The sequence below is a fragment of the Phyllostomus hastatus genome, unplaced genomic scaffold (assembly GCF_019186645.2).
Source record: "Phyllostomus hastatus isolate PE091 unplaced genomic scaffold, TTU_PhHast_1.1 phas_scaffold_12, whole genome shotgun sequence".
NCBI lineage: Eukaryota > Metazoa > Chordata > Mammalia > Chiroptera > Phyllostomidae > Phyllostomus > Phyllostomus hastatus.
The window spans coordinates 21,852,131-21,868,902 of NW_025334007.1; the positions used below are offsets into that span (position 1 = coordinate 21,852,131).

The window sequence follows — 16,772 nt, forward strand, 5'->3', positions numbered from 1 at the left end:
TGCACCCGAAGGTCGCAGGTTCGATTCCCAGTCAGGACGCATACCTAGGTTGCAAGTTTGATCCCTAGTCACGGCACATGAGGGAGGCAATTGATCAGTGCTTCTCTCTCACACTGATGTTTCTCTCTCTCTCCCTCTCCCTCTCCCTCTCCCTCTCCCTCTCTCTCTCTCTCTCTCTCCCCTCTCTCTCCCTCTCCCTCTCCCTCTCCCTCTCCCTCTCCCTCTCTCTCTCCCTCTCTCTCTCTCCCTCTCTCTCTCTCTGGCATGTCATATGCAGCAAAACCCAGTTTGTTGGAAGTTGTGGTCTGGCTGGATCCGAGACCAAGGAAGCAACAGTGGAATCCCGTGAGAAAGACATTGGCCGTGGCCGGGAGGCTCAGTGCACCGAAGCATCGCCCCGCACACCGAAAGGTCGGGGGTTCGATCCTGGGCCAGGGCACGTGCCTGCGTGGCTGGTTCTCCACGGCATGTCTCATGCTCCGTCCTGGGCTCCTCCGTCCAGGCGTCACCCCGTCTGCTCCCCTGTCCCCTTTGCAGACAGCTCTGTGGGACGGACACAGGGTGGCTTTCGGCCCCGCGCACGGGTGACTTTGTCCTGTTTGAACACCCACGGGTAGGAGGCTCCCAACGTGCGAGACAGCTCCTGGGGGGGCCGGCGGCTCCTGCCGTATTTTAAGCAGGTTTTGCTGGGGGTCGGGGCGGAACAGGACTCCGAACCAATAAGCTCTCTCTTGGAATTATGTTACGTTTTTCCCCCCGGTGCTCCACACGCCTGCTTTGCTTATCCCGGTGGAAGCTCGTTTTGCAACAGACAGCTGTGTCGTGATGTTTTTATCTGCTCTCTGTGGCCCTGGGTCTCTTCTCCTCCTCTGCCTGGTGCACTGCCAAGCGCCAGGAAACAACCCCCTTGGCGTGCCCGGAGTCAGCCGGCGTGGGTGGGACTTCCTGGGGTCTGAGGGCTGGCAGGAACCTGCTAAGGCACCCTTGGGCCCCCCCCCCGCCTCCTTTCCTGAACGCCCCCCTTGCCTCGTTTCTCCATTTCTTGCCGACTCGCTGGCCTGATGCGCCCTCATTTCCTTGACGACGCCGTAACCAGCGGCAGTTTCTCGGAGATGCATTCATTGCCTTGAGATGCCCACCCTCGGGCTATATAGATGGAACGTGTTATTAGCGCGGCGAGACGTGGGAGGCGATAATTTAGAAATCTTCTCCGAGGGGAGGGACGTGTCCGTGGTTTTAAATTTGCCCGCGAGGCCTCGTCCGATACGTTTGTTTCTCCGGGCCCCGGTGGAATGCCGTCTGTTTGCCTTCTTGTGAAGCGACACGTGGAAGACGTCTCAGGGGTTCTCCTGCGTCATCGCCACGGAGGAGCCTTGGGGCCAGACCCCACGATGCAGTCTGCAGGCAGGCGTCTTGAACGTTGCGTGTCCTGCACGAGTCAGGCCAAGCCTGCTTCCCTGTCCCGACGCTTTCCAGCCTTTTTAAAAAAGTTTTTAAAACTCTGTTTCCGTTCCGGCGCGCACACACCGCACGAAATCAAAAGCAGCTAAAAAACGGAAAAGAAAAGAAGGCACACAAGATGACGTTCGGTGAGGTTCCGCCACATAGCGATGGGACATGTGGGCGGCCTACGAAGTGCTCCCCCCGCCCCCCGAGACGTCTGGCACCCGTGGTCAGCACATGGGGTCCCTGCACCGTTACCCACCAACACTCTGTATCCAACCTTCTCGTTGCTGACCCTCCGCTGAAAAGTGCATCATCAGCGTCCAAGTAGCATTCTCTCTTTTCACACACTCTTGACTGTGGTGTTTTTTTACAAATTGTTATTAATTTTTTTTTTTTTTGCCTTTTGTTGATTCCAGAGAGAGGGGAAGGGAGGGAGAAAGAGAGGGCCCAGCCCGCCACCCGGGCACCGGGTGCCCCTTGCTCTGACCGGGATTCGAACCTGCGGCCTTTCGGTGTGCAGGATGACGCCCAAGCCACTGAGCCTCACCGCCCACGGCTGCGAGGGTGGTTCCCCAACAGGGGTGCCCTTTGGTTTGTCTCGTGGCCACGGACGAAGCTCACGCCTACTCTCTCCAGCCGTGCCCCCCCGTCCGCGGGCCCCTGCGTCTCTTGTTTCTGTTCCTTGGGCGACGGGTGTCCTTCCTGCTTCCCGTGTGTCCGCGTGGCGGGCTCACGTCCCAGGTCTTGTCTCCTACGGCCCGTTGACCGGCCTCCCACCGTTTCCATCTCTCGAATTACCCAGCTAGAAATGGGGGCATTGTTCCCCGCACTGCATACGTAAAACGCTTCTCCCTCCCCCTCCAGGAGCGCAGGCGCATCGGCTACCCCTGCGCCTCCTGACCCTGCGCCCTGGTTGTGATTGCCGCCCCTGCTTGGGTTTAGGGGGAAGTCACCGCGGAGCCGCGAGCCAGCGAGACCCGCAGCGTCCGGCCCAAGGTCGACCCTGCCGCGTGCACCCCCTGCGGCTCGCCTCGCGTGTTCTTGTTCTCGGGGAGAGAGCCGTGTGGAGTTCCCTTCGACAGCGTCAGGCTCGGCCTGGGGGTGTATTCCCTGTGCCCCGCCCCCTCCTGGGGATGTCACGCCCCCGTGGAGGGCAGGGCTGCCCCCCCACACCCCGCGCATCTCTGCGCGGATGTAGACAGCCGGAGCTCGGAACCGCTCCCCCCACAGGCACGGGAGCAGCACCCTCTGACTTTGCCAACCACCCCAGCACGTGGCTGGGGCTCTGGAAACCGAGCGCGCGCGTCCGCCAGCGCTGGCGTCATCGGTTCCCGGCACTAGCAGGTGCGAGGGCCTCCCTCTCGTGTCCCCCCCCCACCTCGCCCTCCCCGCCGCGCGCGCCCGTGTTTGCAGGGAAACCCAGACGGCGCGTCGGGGACTCCCACCCAGATGGCGCCGAGGCGCAGAGCCGCGCGTCCCGACGGTGAGCCCGCGCCGCACGGCTGCCTGCCGCGTCTGGGATCTGGCAGCGGCGGCTCTCTCTCGTAGGGAGCGCGTGGAAACGGATTGCTGGGGAAAATGAATGCTAATCGCATGCAAAAAGGGAAGCTCCCTGGGTTGCTTTTTTTTTTTTTTTAATCAGTGGATTCAGCAAACATAAAATGAATGGGTTTGTGTTATTTTTGTCTAAACGCTTCTTGTCGATATCTGACTGTATCTTAGGGCAGACGGATAATGGCTGGTGCGCAGGGGGGCGCTGGTCGGTTGACCGCGCTGCGGGGGTCTCTGATGGAGGAACCTCCCACCCCCTTCCTCCGTGTTTCCTCAAGGAAAATAGCGACGATTTTGTCCTCGGGGGCCGGGTCACTGGGCACCCATGGGCTGCTGCATTGTTGCACACCAGAGAAGCCGGGCAAGGGAATTCTGTGACAACCAACCATCCCTCGCAGCCCCCGCTGGAGGTTCAGCTGGAGCACCGCCCTGTGCACGGGAAGGTTGTGGGTTCAATCCCCAGTCACGGCGCCAACAGAGGGAAGGGATGAATGGTATTCTCTTCCCCTCCGTCTTTTTCCCTCTCTGCCTCTCCTCCTCCCTTCCTCGCTCGCTCAAGTCGAGAAACGCATCCTTGGATGAGGGTCGAAAATAAAAACAAGCCAACACATGCATCAATAAAGCTGTCCCTTCCGAGCGAAAAGGGATGTGATCCTTTGACCAAACACGCCGTCCCGGGTTCCAGGTTTTGACCAGCTCTTGGCTGTGGTGGTGTTTCCAGCGATGTGCCAGTGGTCACACGACAACAAAACCTCATTCTCGTGTCCACTGTGGAGTCACATGTCACAGTGGGTGCTTGTCCTTGGTCGGGGGGGGGGCCGCCATGCTGTCCTCTGCTCGGGGGTCCCCAGACCACAGCCATCCACGGGAGCGTGTTATCGAGAGCTCAGCCTGGAAACCCGAAATGACCCCTCAGCAAAGCAGATGCAACCGGTCCAAGGACCCCACGGCTGCGGGGTCGCGGGGGAAACTGTCCCCAGCTCTGGAGACGTGTCTGGTGTGAGTCTCCCTCCGTGGCCGAGAATTCTCTCCCCCAACCTCGTGCGGTCGTGGGAGGCATTCGGGGCCTAGAGGCCGTAGGTCTGAGCTGCTGGCCTTCCGGCCGGCAGGTGGCCGCGGGCAGCTCCCAGCTCCCAGGCCCCACCCCGAGCTGCCTTCTGTCACGCCAGCTGCAGCCTCAAGGGGAGCGGGAGGGTCCGCGTCCGTCCGTCCGTCCGGCTGGCTGGCGAGAGGGAGTCTTCGCCCCCTGAGTTGTAGTCTAGGGGGGTCACATCACATGCTGTTTGCCGTACGAACGAACCCAGTCATGGGGCTGACACCCCAATGTCCGCCGTACCCTATGGAGGAGAAGCCAGGCACGGGTCCCCCCTGCGTTCAAGGAGGGGGTCCGATGTGGTCACTCACCGAGCATCCCGCTACGGCCCGTCCCTCCTGTCTCAGACCCACCGGCACTCCCCGGGTGGGACACAAGAGGACCTGCTTAGACATCACCTGTGTGCGCGCGGGAGGGAGGTAACCCGGCATTTCTGTGCCTTTTCAGTGGAGTTCTTATACTGCGACCTGGCGTCTCTGGAGTCCATCCGCGAGTTCGTGCGCAAGTTCAAGGCGAAGAGGATCCCTCTGCACGTGCTGGTCAACAACGGTGAGTTCCGGCGAGTTCCGGCGAATTCCCAGGGGCGGTTCGGACACGGACGCAGGACCCCACCACCGCCCCGTGAGGGGAGAACTTCGGGAGAGCAGGAGTTTCCGAGGCCATTCAGGAATGCACGCGCTTACTGCCTCATGAGCTTTTGTTCCATTCGCATGCTTGGCTTGGGTTGTGCGCATCGTTGATTTTAATGTATTTTTTAAAGATTTTATTTGTTTATTCTTAGAGAGGGAAGGGAGGGAGAAAGAGAGAGCGAGAGAGAGAAACATCCATGTGCGGTTGCTGGGGGCCGTGGCCTGCAACCCAGGCATGTGCCCTGACTGGGAATCGAACCTGCGACTCTTCAGTTCACAGGCCAGTGCTCAAATCCACTGAGCCGCGCCAGCCAGAGGACTTCTTTTACGTTGAAATGAAATTCACTGGGGTGACATGGTGAGGAAGATGATATAGGTTTCGGGGGCACGATTCTGGGACACAAGTTCTGTCCGTCGCATCGTGGGCTCACCACCCGAAGCGTAGCCTCCTGCCATCACCGTACATTTGACCCCCTGTAACCCTTACTACCCCCTCCCCCTTCCTTCTGGCGACCTTCAGGCTGTTGTCTGAGTCTATGAGTATCTATTTTTCTTTTTTGTTCGTTTGTGGCTTTTGGTTTTCTATCCCGCATGTGTGTGCAATAGGATTTGTAGCTCCTTCGGTCTGACTTATTTTACTTAGGGCGAGAGCCTTCAAGAGACCGAGGAAGATGTCGCCAACGTTAAGGGTTTGAAACAAGGAACTATTTTTACACTTGCTCGCGTGAGGAGAACAGAAGCAGACGGCCTCTCGCTGGCCCCGGAGGCCCAGGAGCGAGGCTGGCAGTTGAGCAAACGTAAGAGAAATCCACAGCCGACCGCCTCCCGAGCTGGGTCCGCATCTATAGGTTTTCCACACCCCAGTTTTATTTCTCTAGTTCCTCACCCCGGCTGTGGCCACGAACCGGTTTTTAGTAATGGCACCAGACTTCATGTTTTATGTCTGTAGGATCTCTTCCCGTAACGCTAGGGGATGAGATGCCCGAGATCAAGAAGGAGCCACGGTTAGCTTTCCTCCTCCCCAGAGACGCGTGCCCGGCCTGATGCCTACAGAACCCAGTTTCCCCTAAAGGTCCTTGTTCATGAGCCCATTTGGGAAATGCACCCCGAGTGCCGAGGCCGGCCAGTGCTACGGCGGCAGCCCGCACTGGCTCCTGGTCCCGCACCCCGGGAGGAGCCCACCGCCCGGTGGACGCTTCGGAAGCCGAGGACACGGCCGGCTGCCGGCAGGGCAGCGGCTGCTGGGAAAACCCGCTCTCCCCACGCCGCCGTTCACACAGGGAACAGGCTCTCAGGTCGCGCCTGGGGACGTTCCGAGGCACCTTGAACTCGGCCTTGGCCCAGATCGTCGCCCTTGTCAAAATCTTAGCATCGGGCCCCGGGAGTTCGCCCTACGTACGCTCTGGCACCGGCGCTCGGATGGAACAAACACGCCCGCTGGCGTCTCTCCAGCGCGGCCGCCCCGGGGCCTAGGCACGTCCATTACTGCTGGGGAACGGGACGGACACGGGATGAGTAAGGCATTTGAAGCCTTGGGGGGACATAGGGGTGGGTGTCCTTCAGCTCCGGTGACCCGTTATCCCTGACCACGGGGGGCCCTCACACACACACACGCACAGGGGCAGATGGTCAGACCCCAGCCGCCGCGATGCCAAGGGGCGTACCTGTGCCAAGGTGTGTGTGACCGGGCCCCCTGCCTCTGTCCTCTGCTACCCAAGCACGGCGAGAGCGAGGCCACCGGGACGAGGGACAAGCAGCCTGAGCCACCCCAGCTCCCAAGGGTCACCCTGAAGGGACCAGACCAGCCTGATTATGCACACCCTACAATTGTGAATTTTTAGTGAGCCTTCCAGCCCCATCAAACCAGACTGAAGCCTTACGAACCTGCCCCTGTTAACACCCCAAAATTCAATCAGGAATCCCCGTGGAGCCCCACATCCCCTCCCCAACTCCCCTACTCATTTAAGGGGGGCATTACCCGTGAATTTTCGTGTCTCAAGACTGTGTGTTGGTGGCTTACCCGCCCCCCAAGTCAGGGCTGCCTAACGGGAAATGCATCATTTAGACGCACAGACAATCCCAGGGACGCTAGTGGGTGACACACCGCCCCCAACCCCAGGGGCTCCAAACCACTATGTGCTTTTGTTTACAAGACGGGGGGACACAGGAGTTTGGACCGTTTTAGCCCCAAATGGGGAAGGAAGCCAGAGCGCATGTGCGGGATGGCTCCCTCCCATGGCGGGCAGGGGTACTGCCCATCATCCCGGCTCAGTGGGGATGGTCGACCAGATGCCCTGCCCGTGGCTGTCACAGAAGGTGGTCTTGATTCTTCCCATCCTCCCCCAAAAACGCTGTTTTGGAGAAGGAAGCGGGAGTTCCAGATACGAGCACACTTACTTAGGCAAACGCGGGCACAAACAGAAATGCCTATGCATTTTATATGCATATGTTATTATGCAAATTCAGACATGCCTGTCCTATGCGTGCCAGATAAAATGAATGCAAACTCACTGCTCCACAGAAAAAAAACGTGTGTGTATGTGGGAATCCATCTGCCTGTAGGAGAAAATGCACATGCGTGTATACACATAGGAAATACACACGCACGTATATGCATAAAAGAACACATGCACAGAACAAATGCATACCCACGCAGACAGACACACGTCGGATCAAGCCGCCCCGCTCGAGGTGACTCAGCAGCAGGACTGTGGCTGTGTCTGGCACACGCCTCCGTCGGGACACCGGGAGTCCCGATACAACCGGGCTTCATTCGGCAGGGAGGGGGCCGCTGTGAGCCTGGGGTACAGGACGTGTTCACGGGATCACGTCCCGTGCGGCTGCCCTGGGGCCTGGGGTGTGCACAGTCCTTGTGAACACACAGGTTCGCCTGCCGCGCAGGGCACCATGGGGGTGAATTCGTTTTGGGGGGACCCTGTGAATGGGAGTGCCGTGGCCACACGCCCAACCGCACGGGGCGTAGGACATCAGCACCCCAACAGGGCTGAGCCAGCCCGCCCAGATCATCAGTTGGGGGGGGCCCTCCCTGTATTCGCGCACACCGCTGCGCTGGCCAGAATATTAACTTCCCTGAGGGACACCCGGTGATGCGAGCCAGGGGGTTGTCACTTTCGCACGCCTGCTGCCTACCGCTTTATCACGGCCGCTGTTACCCTAATAACTACATACACAAAAGGTCGGAATTTTAGAACGGGGAGGCTTCGCCCCACCACGGACAGAGCAGGGCACGCAGGCCCAGGAGCATCAACTATCAGTTGGCCCCAATGTAACACGGATTGGAGTCCCCAGCATTAGATTAGAAAACACATAAACTTCATTCAGCGCAAAATAGCTCAACCGAGTTGCAGCGCAGGGGGGACCTCACTTTTATAGACACAAGTCTCCACCCCCAGTCTCCGATTGGTCCGTTGTCATGCAAATGAAGGCTCCAAATGTTTGCAGTATGATTGGTCCAAAAGGCCCTGTCCTGATTGGCCAGAATAGAGCTAGGGCGGGAGCTCAGTGAAGATGCTGATGAGGGTACCCCTGCGCAGCTCTGATTGGTCGGGGAGAGTCTAAGCCCTATTGGTCGAAATAGGATTCCAGGCACTGCTTTATAAGGGGTGCTCAGCGCGGGGGGGGCGCTCCCTGGCGCACGCGCGGTGTGCAGAAGAAGCGCATTTGCAGAAGTGGCTGCGCGGCTCTGCTTTGAAGTTCCAGCCCCGTGACCTCTCCTGAGCAGGTGTCTTCTTCTGAGGCTCCACAGGCCCAGGAAGGTGCTCTAGCAGCCAGGGCCAGCGAGGATCCTGCTGGAGCGCAGGGCTGTTTCCCAGCCCGCCCCCCTCCCCAGGGTCGGGAGACGACTTCTCCATCTGGGCCCATCTCACGCCCCCCCTGCACCCCCCTGTGTCCCCAGCCGGCGTGATGATGGTCCCGCAGAGAAAGACCGCGGACGGATTCGAGGAGCACTTCGGCCTGAACTACCTGGGACACTTCCTGCTCACCAACCTGCTGCTGGACACCCTCCAGGAGTCAGGATGCCCCGGCCGCAGCGCCAGGGTGGTCACCGTGTCGTCAGCCACGCACTACGTCGGCGAGCTGGACCTGGACGACCTTCAGAGCAGGTGGGTCTGTGCTCCCACAGCAGGTGGGGCCTCGTTCCAGGTCCCCTGATCTGGGCGGCGCCGCGACACGCAGGGCAGAGCCCTCGGAATCAAAGCAGCAGGGCGCGCGTCACCGGCCACTTTTTTTGTAAACCCGTCTCCTTGTGATCGTGCTAACAATGTCCACGAACCGTTTACTGGTTCGCAGTCCCACGTTTAAGCGCCTTAGCCACGCCCACCCGTTACCACGGCATAGGGAGGCGTGTGGATGACCACGCGCACCGCTGCCTCAACTTACCCCGATGGCGCGCTGCCCGGTTGCTACTATGGAAATGCCACGTTGGGTGCACGGTCACCCATGGGAGCGCTCTCAGACTAGAACCGTGACCGCAGTGGACAGCGTCGAGAGCTGCCGTCACCCGGCCAACATCTTGGTCAACAACAAGTCCTCCGGCAAACACCGCGTGAGCTGAACCTCATCGTCAGTCAGCGAGAGGGGAGCATGCACACTCTTTCGTGCGTGCACAGGGCACGGCGTTGGTTCCTATAAAAAACCGCTCAACGTGAAAAGAAAAGGTTTGGTACCTCCGTGTCCCATCGCCCCACGTTTAAGACGAGTTTCAGTTCCAGCCTCTAGGACCTGGGAACAGAACCTGATGTGGAAATAGAGTCTCCGAAGACAAAATGAGGGAAGGGTCTGAGAGGAGGCCGTCCTGGGTCAGGGTGGCCCTGCGTCCAGTGACGGTGTCCTGAGAAGGGACAGAAGAGGAGACGCAGACCCGGAGGAGAAGCCACGTGGAGATGGAGGCAGAGACGGGAGGGACGCGGCCACTAGCCCGGGGGACACCCAGAGCCCCTGGAGCTGGAAGAGGGGGAAAGGGTCCTCCCTGGAGCCTGTGGAGGGGACACAGCCCTGGGACCCCTGGGTGACCTCAGACGCCTGGTCTCCAGGACGGGGAAGCATGAATGTGTGTGGTTTTAACCCCTCTACTGTGTGGGTCTCCTATACCCAGGCTTCTGAGGTCTGTGGGACCCCGAGACGCTCACCCTGTGGAGTCTCTGAGCCCAGAGGACGAGGACGACGGGCCGCAGGGAGGCCCTGGGTGGGCCTCTTCCCTTTGAGGTACGACGTGACCGACCTCCCTCTGCGACACGCCTCCGTTGTCTCTGCTTGTTTCATCCCTTTAAGTCCCTGCTGACAAACCCCGTGGTTTCCGGGGGCACGGACACCAGGCAGGAAATGCAACCTGACAGGTGCTCTCCAGAACCACGCACGTTGCCTCAAGGACGTGCCCTGGGAAGCCAGCCTTTGCGTGTCCCAGGACTCACCCACGTTGCTCCGCAGTCCTTGGAGTCCAGTCCTCCTGCGAAGGGTCCTCGGGGGGCGGCGGGGGTGGGGGGGGGCGCACCTAGTTTGTTTTTTTCTCTTTTTAAACGAGGACGTCAAGAGGCCTTGGCGCCATGGCAATGTGCGGCCTACTGCCTCCCCGGCATGCTGCTAAGAGAGTGGTCCCCTCGCCTGTGTCCCCTCAGCGGTGACCTCGGCTGTGTCCCCGTCGCTGCCGTGAGCTGGGGGAGACTGTCGGAGTGGTGCCTGATGGGGACCAAGCAAACCCCCTGCACCTTACAGCAGACACGGGCGCCCGGAAGCCCAGCACCCACCCCCCGCTGATCGTACTGCTGTCCCCGGCTTTCCGCGGGGTGCGCCCTGCCCATTTTTGCACCGTGGGGTCTGTTCACAGAAATGCAGGCGTGGCGTTCAAAACAGAGTGACTCTTCTTTGCTCCTTGGGGCCGGAAACGCAGAGGAAGTCTTCGGGGTCAGAGTGAGCCGCCCCCAGACAAGCCAGTGGTGGCGTAAAGAGTGTTTTCAGTGGGCGGGTGTTAAGAACCCACAAATGCAAGGGGAAAAGAAGCTTCTTTTATCTAAGTTCTGAAACTGCGGAGAAATGAGCATTGCCACGAATTCCACATACATAGATATATATAATCTCCACACACGGAGCACCCCGAGAAGACCAAACTCCCCTTCCTGCCCCTACCCACACCCGAACAATGACCCCCTTTCCCAAATAGCCTAGGTACCGTCGAATCTAATTGTCTCTCCAGCTTTCCACGCTTTTTTTTCCCCCTAGGAAGCCGCCCCCACCTTACACTGAACTGAAGCTAACGTGTAGGTTTTCTCCTGTTCACCGCCCTTTGGTGTGCAAAATCCAGCCACGGAGCCCAAAGGGAGAGGAGAAAGGTTTTTTCCACCCAAGGCCGCCATCCGTGCCGCTCGCCACTTTGGCTTTGGATGGGGCTCCTGCTTTTTCTCCAAGCGGCCCCATCAGTCAGTCTTTATTTATTAAAAATGATGAGTTTTTTGGTATGGTTTCAGATCTGTGTTTTGACACCGTTTGAACCATTTATTAAAATATCTGTGTTCTCCCTGGCTGGCGTAGCTCCGTGGATGGAGCGCGGGCTGTGAACCAAAGTGTCCCAGGTTCGATTCCCAGTCAGGGCACATGCCTGGGTTGCAGGCCATGACCCCCAGCAACTGCACACTGATGTTTCTCTCTCTCCCTCTTTCCCTCTCCCTCTCCCTCTCTAAAAATGGATGAATAAAATCTTAAAAAAAAAGATGTTATTTATTCTTAGAGAGAATGGAAGGGAGGGAGAAAGGGAGAGAATGAACCATCAATGTGTGGCTGCCTCTCGAGCACCCCCTCCTGGGGACCTGGCCTGCAACCCAGGCACGTGCCCCACCTGGGAATCGAACCGGCGACCCTTTGGTTCGCAGGCCGGTGCCCAATCCACGGAGCCACCCCAGCCGAGGCACTTTTCAAAAATACTTGAATGTCCGATGCTTACTGCGATGAGTTACACGCATGGATTTTCTCGTCATTTAAATAACAGATTCCACTCAGCTTGGAAAGGTCAAGGCCGTGGGACTTGGGCGCGGTCAAAGCAGATGTAAGCCAGGGGCTGCATTGCCATCGGCTACGTGACCTGGGAAGAACAAAAATGCTCTCGGGACGCAGCACGTGACGGCCACCCGGCAGCATGGACGTGTCCTGGGTCTCCGCACCTGTGTGCCCAATGGCACGGTCGTCAGCCAGAGGCGGCAAAACAAAGACGACCCGGGCGTTCTGTGTCACACCCGGGGTCACGCAGAGGCAGAGTCGAGTCTCCCCAGCACGGAAAAATCAAAGAGGAAAAAAAAAATCAGCCGGGCACAGCACACAGGAACACGTCTGTAACACGCGTGAGCTACTCGGGCATCTGTACTCGTGTGACCGCACCGTGGGAGAGCTGGCGTGTTTTTGCAGCAGACACGGACCCGTTACAGGTGTGGATGGTCGCTTGGTGCCCGGAAAGCACCCCCACGGACTTTCACGAACAGAGGCCCCCACGAAAGGTCTCTGGCCCCCCGGGGTGGGTGGGACCCAGCCCATCTCGAGAAACCCCAGTGTCCACGCTGGTTTCACTCCTCGGGAGGCAGCGCGGACGTCACGGCCCGCGCCTGGGGGCCGCAGCGAGCTCGTGGGCAGAGACGGTGAACCAGGGACTGGGCGTTCATGGGGGGGGGGTCCGAGAGTGAGGCGTTGGGATTGGTGCGTTTACACCCCGTGATCAGGAACGGGGGCGGGACGCCAGAGCCGGCGCTGCTGCGTTCTCCAAGCCCCCCTCCCGGGCTTTGTGCAAGGGGGTGCTCGCCGGGTGGGTGGGTGGCCCCCTCTTTCCTTCCGTGGCTGTTTTTGCTGGTAACCGGCCCCCACGGGTGCCGATGTGTCTGCGAGGCCTTTGCAACACAAAGGGGAGTATCAGGCGTCCACGGAGCGTTCGTGCAGAGAAGCCCCGTTTGGGATAAAATGTGCATTTAAAATATCTGCCCTCCTAGGGAGATGGGACAACGAATTTGCAAACGCCCCCGGGGTGCGTGGGAGGGGCCCGATCGTGCACGTACGCGGGTGGGCGGGGACAGGGAAGCGAAGAAAGCTTTCTCACCGCCTGCCTGTTCGCCTTTCTTCCTTCCTTCCCTCCTTCCTTCCTTCCTTCCTTCCCTCCAGCCGCTGCTACTCCCCGCACGGCGCCTACGCCCGCAGCAAGCTGGCCCTGGTGCTCTTCACCTACCACCTGCAGCGCCTCCTGGCGGCCCAGGGCAGCCACGTCACGGCCAACGCCGCGGACCCCGGCGTGGTGGACACCGGCCTCTACAGGCACGTCTTCTGGGGCACCCGCCTGGTCAAGAAACTCTTCGGCCGGTGGCTGTTCAAGGTGAGCCGTGGACGGTCGGCCAGTGGTTTCTGGGTCTGTGATTGGAGGCGTCCGCCCCTCCCACCCCAACCGCGGGCGGCCAGCTCGAGGCCACGGCCTGAGCAGGGGGTGGACGTGTGTGGTCACCACTCGCGTGGGGGAGCATGCTGGCGCCCCTCATCGCTCTGATGGGCAGCTCAGCCCCGGCCTTGCATGTGCCCGCAACTCTCGGCATTTTTACGCCCACGCTGGGGCCAGAGAAGAACGGTGAGGAGGAGACAGGATGGGATGCCTCAGGCTAAGGGAGTCGGGGTGGGGGCACCCAGCCTGCGGCTGGAGGCCATTTCTGGGGTGCACAGGGGGCGGGGCTGGGTGAGGACAGACCCCAGAGACGGTTCTAACGACGAGTCCTCAGACGCCACACGTACGGTTTCCCTGACGGACGGTAGGAAACCACAGAGGACAGACAGACTCCAGGAGAACCTGGGGTGAGGTCAGGAACTGAGGGGGTGCAGGGGGCCACCCAGGGTCTCCTGGGTGCATATTGACTATTTCCCGTTTCCTCGGTGAATCTTTAAAAACACGACACCCATTCTCGCGGATGTAGCCGCGACAGCCCGCTCTGGGGAGGACCCGTGTTGCTCCCCCAAGACCCCAGCTGGACCCGGGAGGCTCCCCAAGCCCCACACAGACCAGCCAGCTTTGGCTGGCTCCCTGGCGGGAGAGGGCAGCACAGGCTGGGCCGGGTGAGACTGTTGGCCAGGCAGCTGGGGGGCTCTGGGTTCAAATCCCGGCGTCTCCACCGTCGAGCCGCACACCGTGGGCAAGCGGCTATACCCCTCTGTGAGCCTCGGACCCCCGCCTGACACACGGGGGGCCCTGGCCTCATCCCGGCGGCCACCCCCACTTGGCTCTTTCAATATTGCGGATCAAACCCAGGGGCTCCAGACACGTCCATGTTCTTTGAGGCAATTGATACGTGTCTCGGTTTCAGAAGGAGTGGTTGAGCTGAATATTTTACATCGGGAATTTTTCATTGTTATTTATGAATTTGAGAGAGAGAGAGAGAGCGCGCACAGGGGTGGGAGGGAGAGAGAGAGAGGGAGAGAGAGAGGCAGAAACATCGGTTTGTGATCCCGTGTGCTGAGGCATCCTGGGTTAATTCTTGCACGTGCCGTGACCGGGCCTCGAACCCGTAACCTTGGCGTATTGGGGACGGCGCTCCGACCCTGGTGAGCCACCCGGCCGCGGCTGCAGCGGGAGTCTGTAGGCACGTCTGTCTCCCAAACGACCCACGGGGCTGTGGGTCCTCAGCGGCTCCTGTTATAAAGAAACCCACCAGCTCTGAGGATGGGTGGTGCCCTCCCATCCCGGCGCCCTGAGTGGGCGGGGACCCGGGGGCGGGGCCCTGTCTCACACACACCCCCCCCCCGGTGTCACCCCACCGCAGCCCACTGCAGCAAGGGGACACCCCAGTGCTCCGCTTCCGCCGCTGACGCACCCTGGCCTTCTCCCCCCGCAGACCCCCGACGAAGGGGCCTGGACCCCCGTCTACACGGCGGTCGCCCCCGCGCTGGAGGGCCTGGGCGGCCGCTACCTCTACAACGAGAAGGAGATCGCGTCGCTGGCCGTCACCCACGACCCGGACCTGCAGCGGGGACTCTGGGCCAGAAGCTGTGCGCTGACCGCCGTCCCGGACGGGACCCCCGACATCCTCGAGGGGCGGCTGCCCCGGCGGGAGGAGGCCAGCGAGTGAAGGGTCCCCCGGCCGCCGCCCTCACCTGGCCTTTGAGGGGCCTCACAGAGCAAAGGTCCCACGGTGTGTTGCACCAAGCAGGGGGGGCCCTCACCCCACACCTTGTGATGCCAAAGTGTCGAAGGGTTCCAGGTGCCACCAGTAATTAAACGCTCCCCTTGCGCACGCAGGGCGTTGCTTGCGCGGCACCGGGTAGACCAGCAGGCCGGGCTGGACACGCAGCCCCAGCAGGCGAAGGTTTTCCCAGGCCAGAGCCTGCTGCTGGGATATCGGTGCTTTGGGGGTCCCCGCTGGCCGTGTCTTCCCACCCTCCTCATTCCTCGGGAGGTCTGGCTTGGACGCCGGGGACCCCGATAGAAAAAAACAGGCGTGAGTCTGTTTCCTCGGCCGGTTGCTCAGGGTTGGTGTGACCCACCTCGTCTTACGGTGGCCCGAGGGCGCCTCTCGTGGACTCGGGCCTCTCTCCCCTGCGGACATGTCCCCCGAGCCACGGTGGACGACGGTGTGGGACCAGGACAGAGTCCTTGCAGAACTGACCGCTCCTCGTGGACCCTGCGGTGTCTGCAGGATGGACAGCTCACCTCCGAGGCCGCCCCTGTGGGCCCCCGGGACGAGGGGACGAGGGCCGTGGTGGGTGGTTCACGTTCCCATCTAAGTCGCCTGTGACGTGCACCAGGCGGCGGCCGCCCCCAAACACACGTCCACGCTGTAACCCGCAGAGCTGGGGGTGTTTTCTTTGCACAGGGGCGTCTTGTCAGGTGGAAAGCGGAGCTTCGGATGAACCGATAACCCCGGCTGGTCAGGGAGGCCAGAGTCAGCCCAAGCTTGGGTGGGAGAGAGAGAGAGAGAAAAGGAGAGGGTCACTCGGTTCCAGAAGAGGAGAAGGCAGAGGGGACAGGGAGGGACTCGGCCACCAGCCCAGGGGACGCCTCGGGTCCCAGGAGCTGGGAGAGGTGGGAAGGACCCCCCCCCCAGGAGCCTGTGGGGGGAGCACAGCCCCGGGACCCCTGGGTGACCTCAGACGCCTGGTCTCCAGAATGAGGGGGAGGATGGATTCCTGAGGTTTTCGCCACCAGCAAATCGCGGGCCATTTGTTAGAAGCAAAAAAATCCAGCGTCCGAATGTTTTGGGCCACTCACTGGGCACTGGCCTTGCCCCACCTTCCTCACGCCCCGGTCAGGGAAGGAAGGGTCCTGGGTGTCCCCCGAGGTGGATCCTGGATGTGCCAAAGCACCCCCCCCCCCACCGCTGCACCCAGGTTACCCTTTGCCAACGCTCTTGAAATGCTGCTGGCGGGGCCCTGCGTTCCCAGACCCGTGGCCTCTGGGCAGCTGGCTGTCCATTTCCCGAGGCGACCGAGTCCCACGAAACCACCCCACGGTGCCTTGGAAGTGCGGCCGGCTGCTCTGCTGTGGAGGGCTTCCCGGAGGAGGCAGCGGCGGCGGGAGTCGCGGCTGTGTCCGCCGCTGCTTCCTCGTCCTGAGGTGGGTGGCGTGTCCCCCTGGACAGTGCCCCCCGCAGCCACCCTCGCGGAATGAGCGTGTCCTGTGACGGCCACGGAGTTGCCCGGGAACGCCTGTCCCTTGCCACGTTCAGGAGACTTGATGAAGCCCATCACACGTGCGTCCGCCTCCGCCTCTGAGACCGCGCGCTGCTGTGGGCGGAGCTGCCGCTCTCCCCGCCTACGCGGGCTATTCAGCAGCGGCCCAGAGCTCCCCGAGCGTCCTGCGACGCAAGTGGGTCCGCTCGCTCCGCTGCGGCCCCTCGGAACGGGACTGCAGTGTCCAGGGTCCCTTTGCCCGCGCATCCGAGTTTCCTTCCAGCTCCTCCAACCGCCTTCTCCGGTCCGGCCGCGTCCGAGGCCCCGGGGCCCAGGCGCGTGCCGAGCGCAGCTTCCGCGCGCGCGGGCACCTCCGGACCTCCGGCCTCGTGTCGCGGTTCCCCCTCGGCCCCGAG

The 16,772-nt window shown here is 61.0% G+C and overlaps 1 protein-coding gene across 1 annotated transcript in view; it reads left to right on the forward strand.

Moving 5' to 3' along the window:
* The window catches only part of DHRSX (dehydrogenase/reductase X-linked), a 56,552-nt gene extending 41,571 nt beyond the window's left edge, over positions 1-14,981 (forward strand). The window contains exons 4-7 of the mRNA XM_045855820.1: positions 4,538-4,639; positions 8,636-8,843; positions 12,874-13,081; positions 14,583-14,981. Coding sequence (XP_045711776.1) covers positions 4,538-4,639; positions 8,636-8,843; positions 12,874-13,081; positions 14,583-14,816 — 752 coding nt within the window. The 3' untranslated portion in view covers positions 14,817-14,981. The remainder of the gene's footprint in view (positions 1-4,537; positions 4,640-8,635; positions 8,844-12,873; positions 13,082-14,582) is intronic.
* Positions 14,982-16,772: the final 1,791 nt, after the last annotated feature.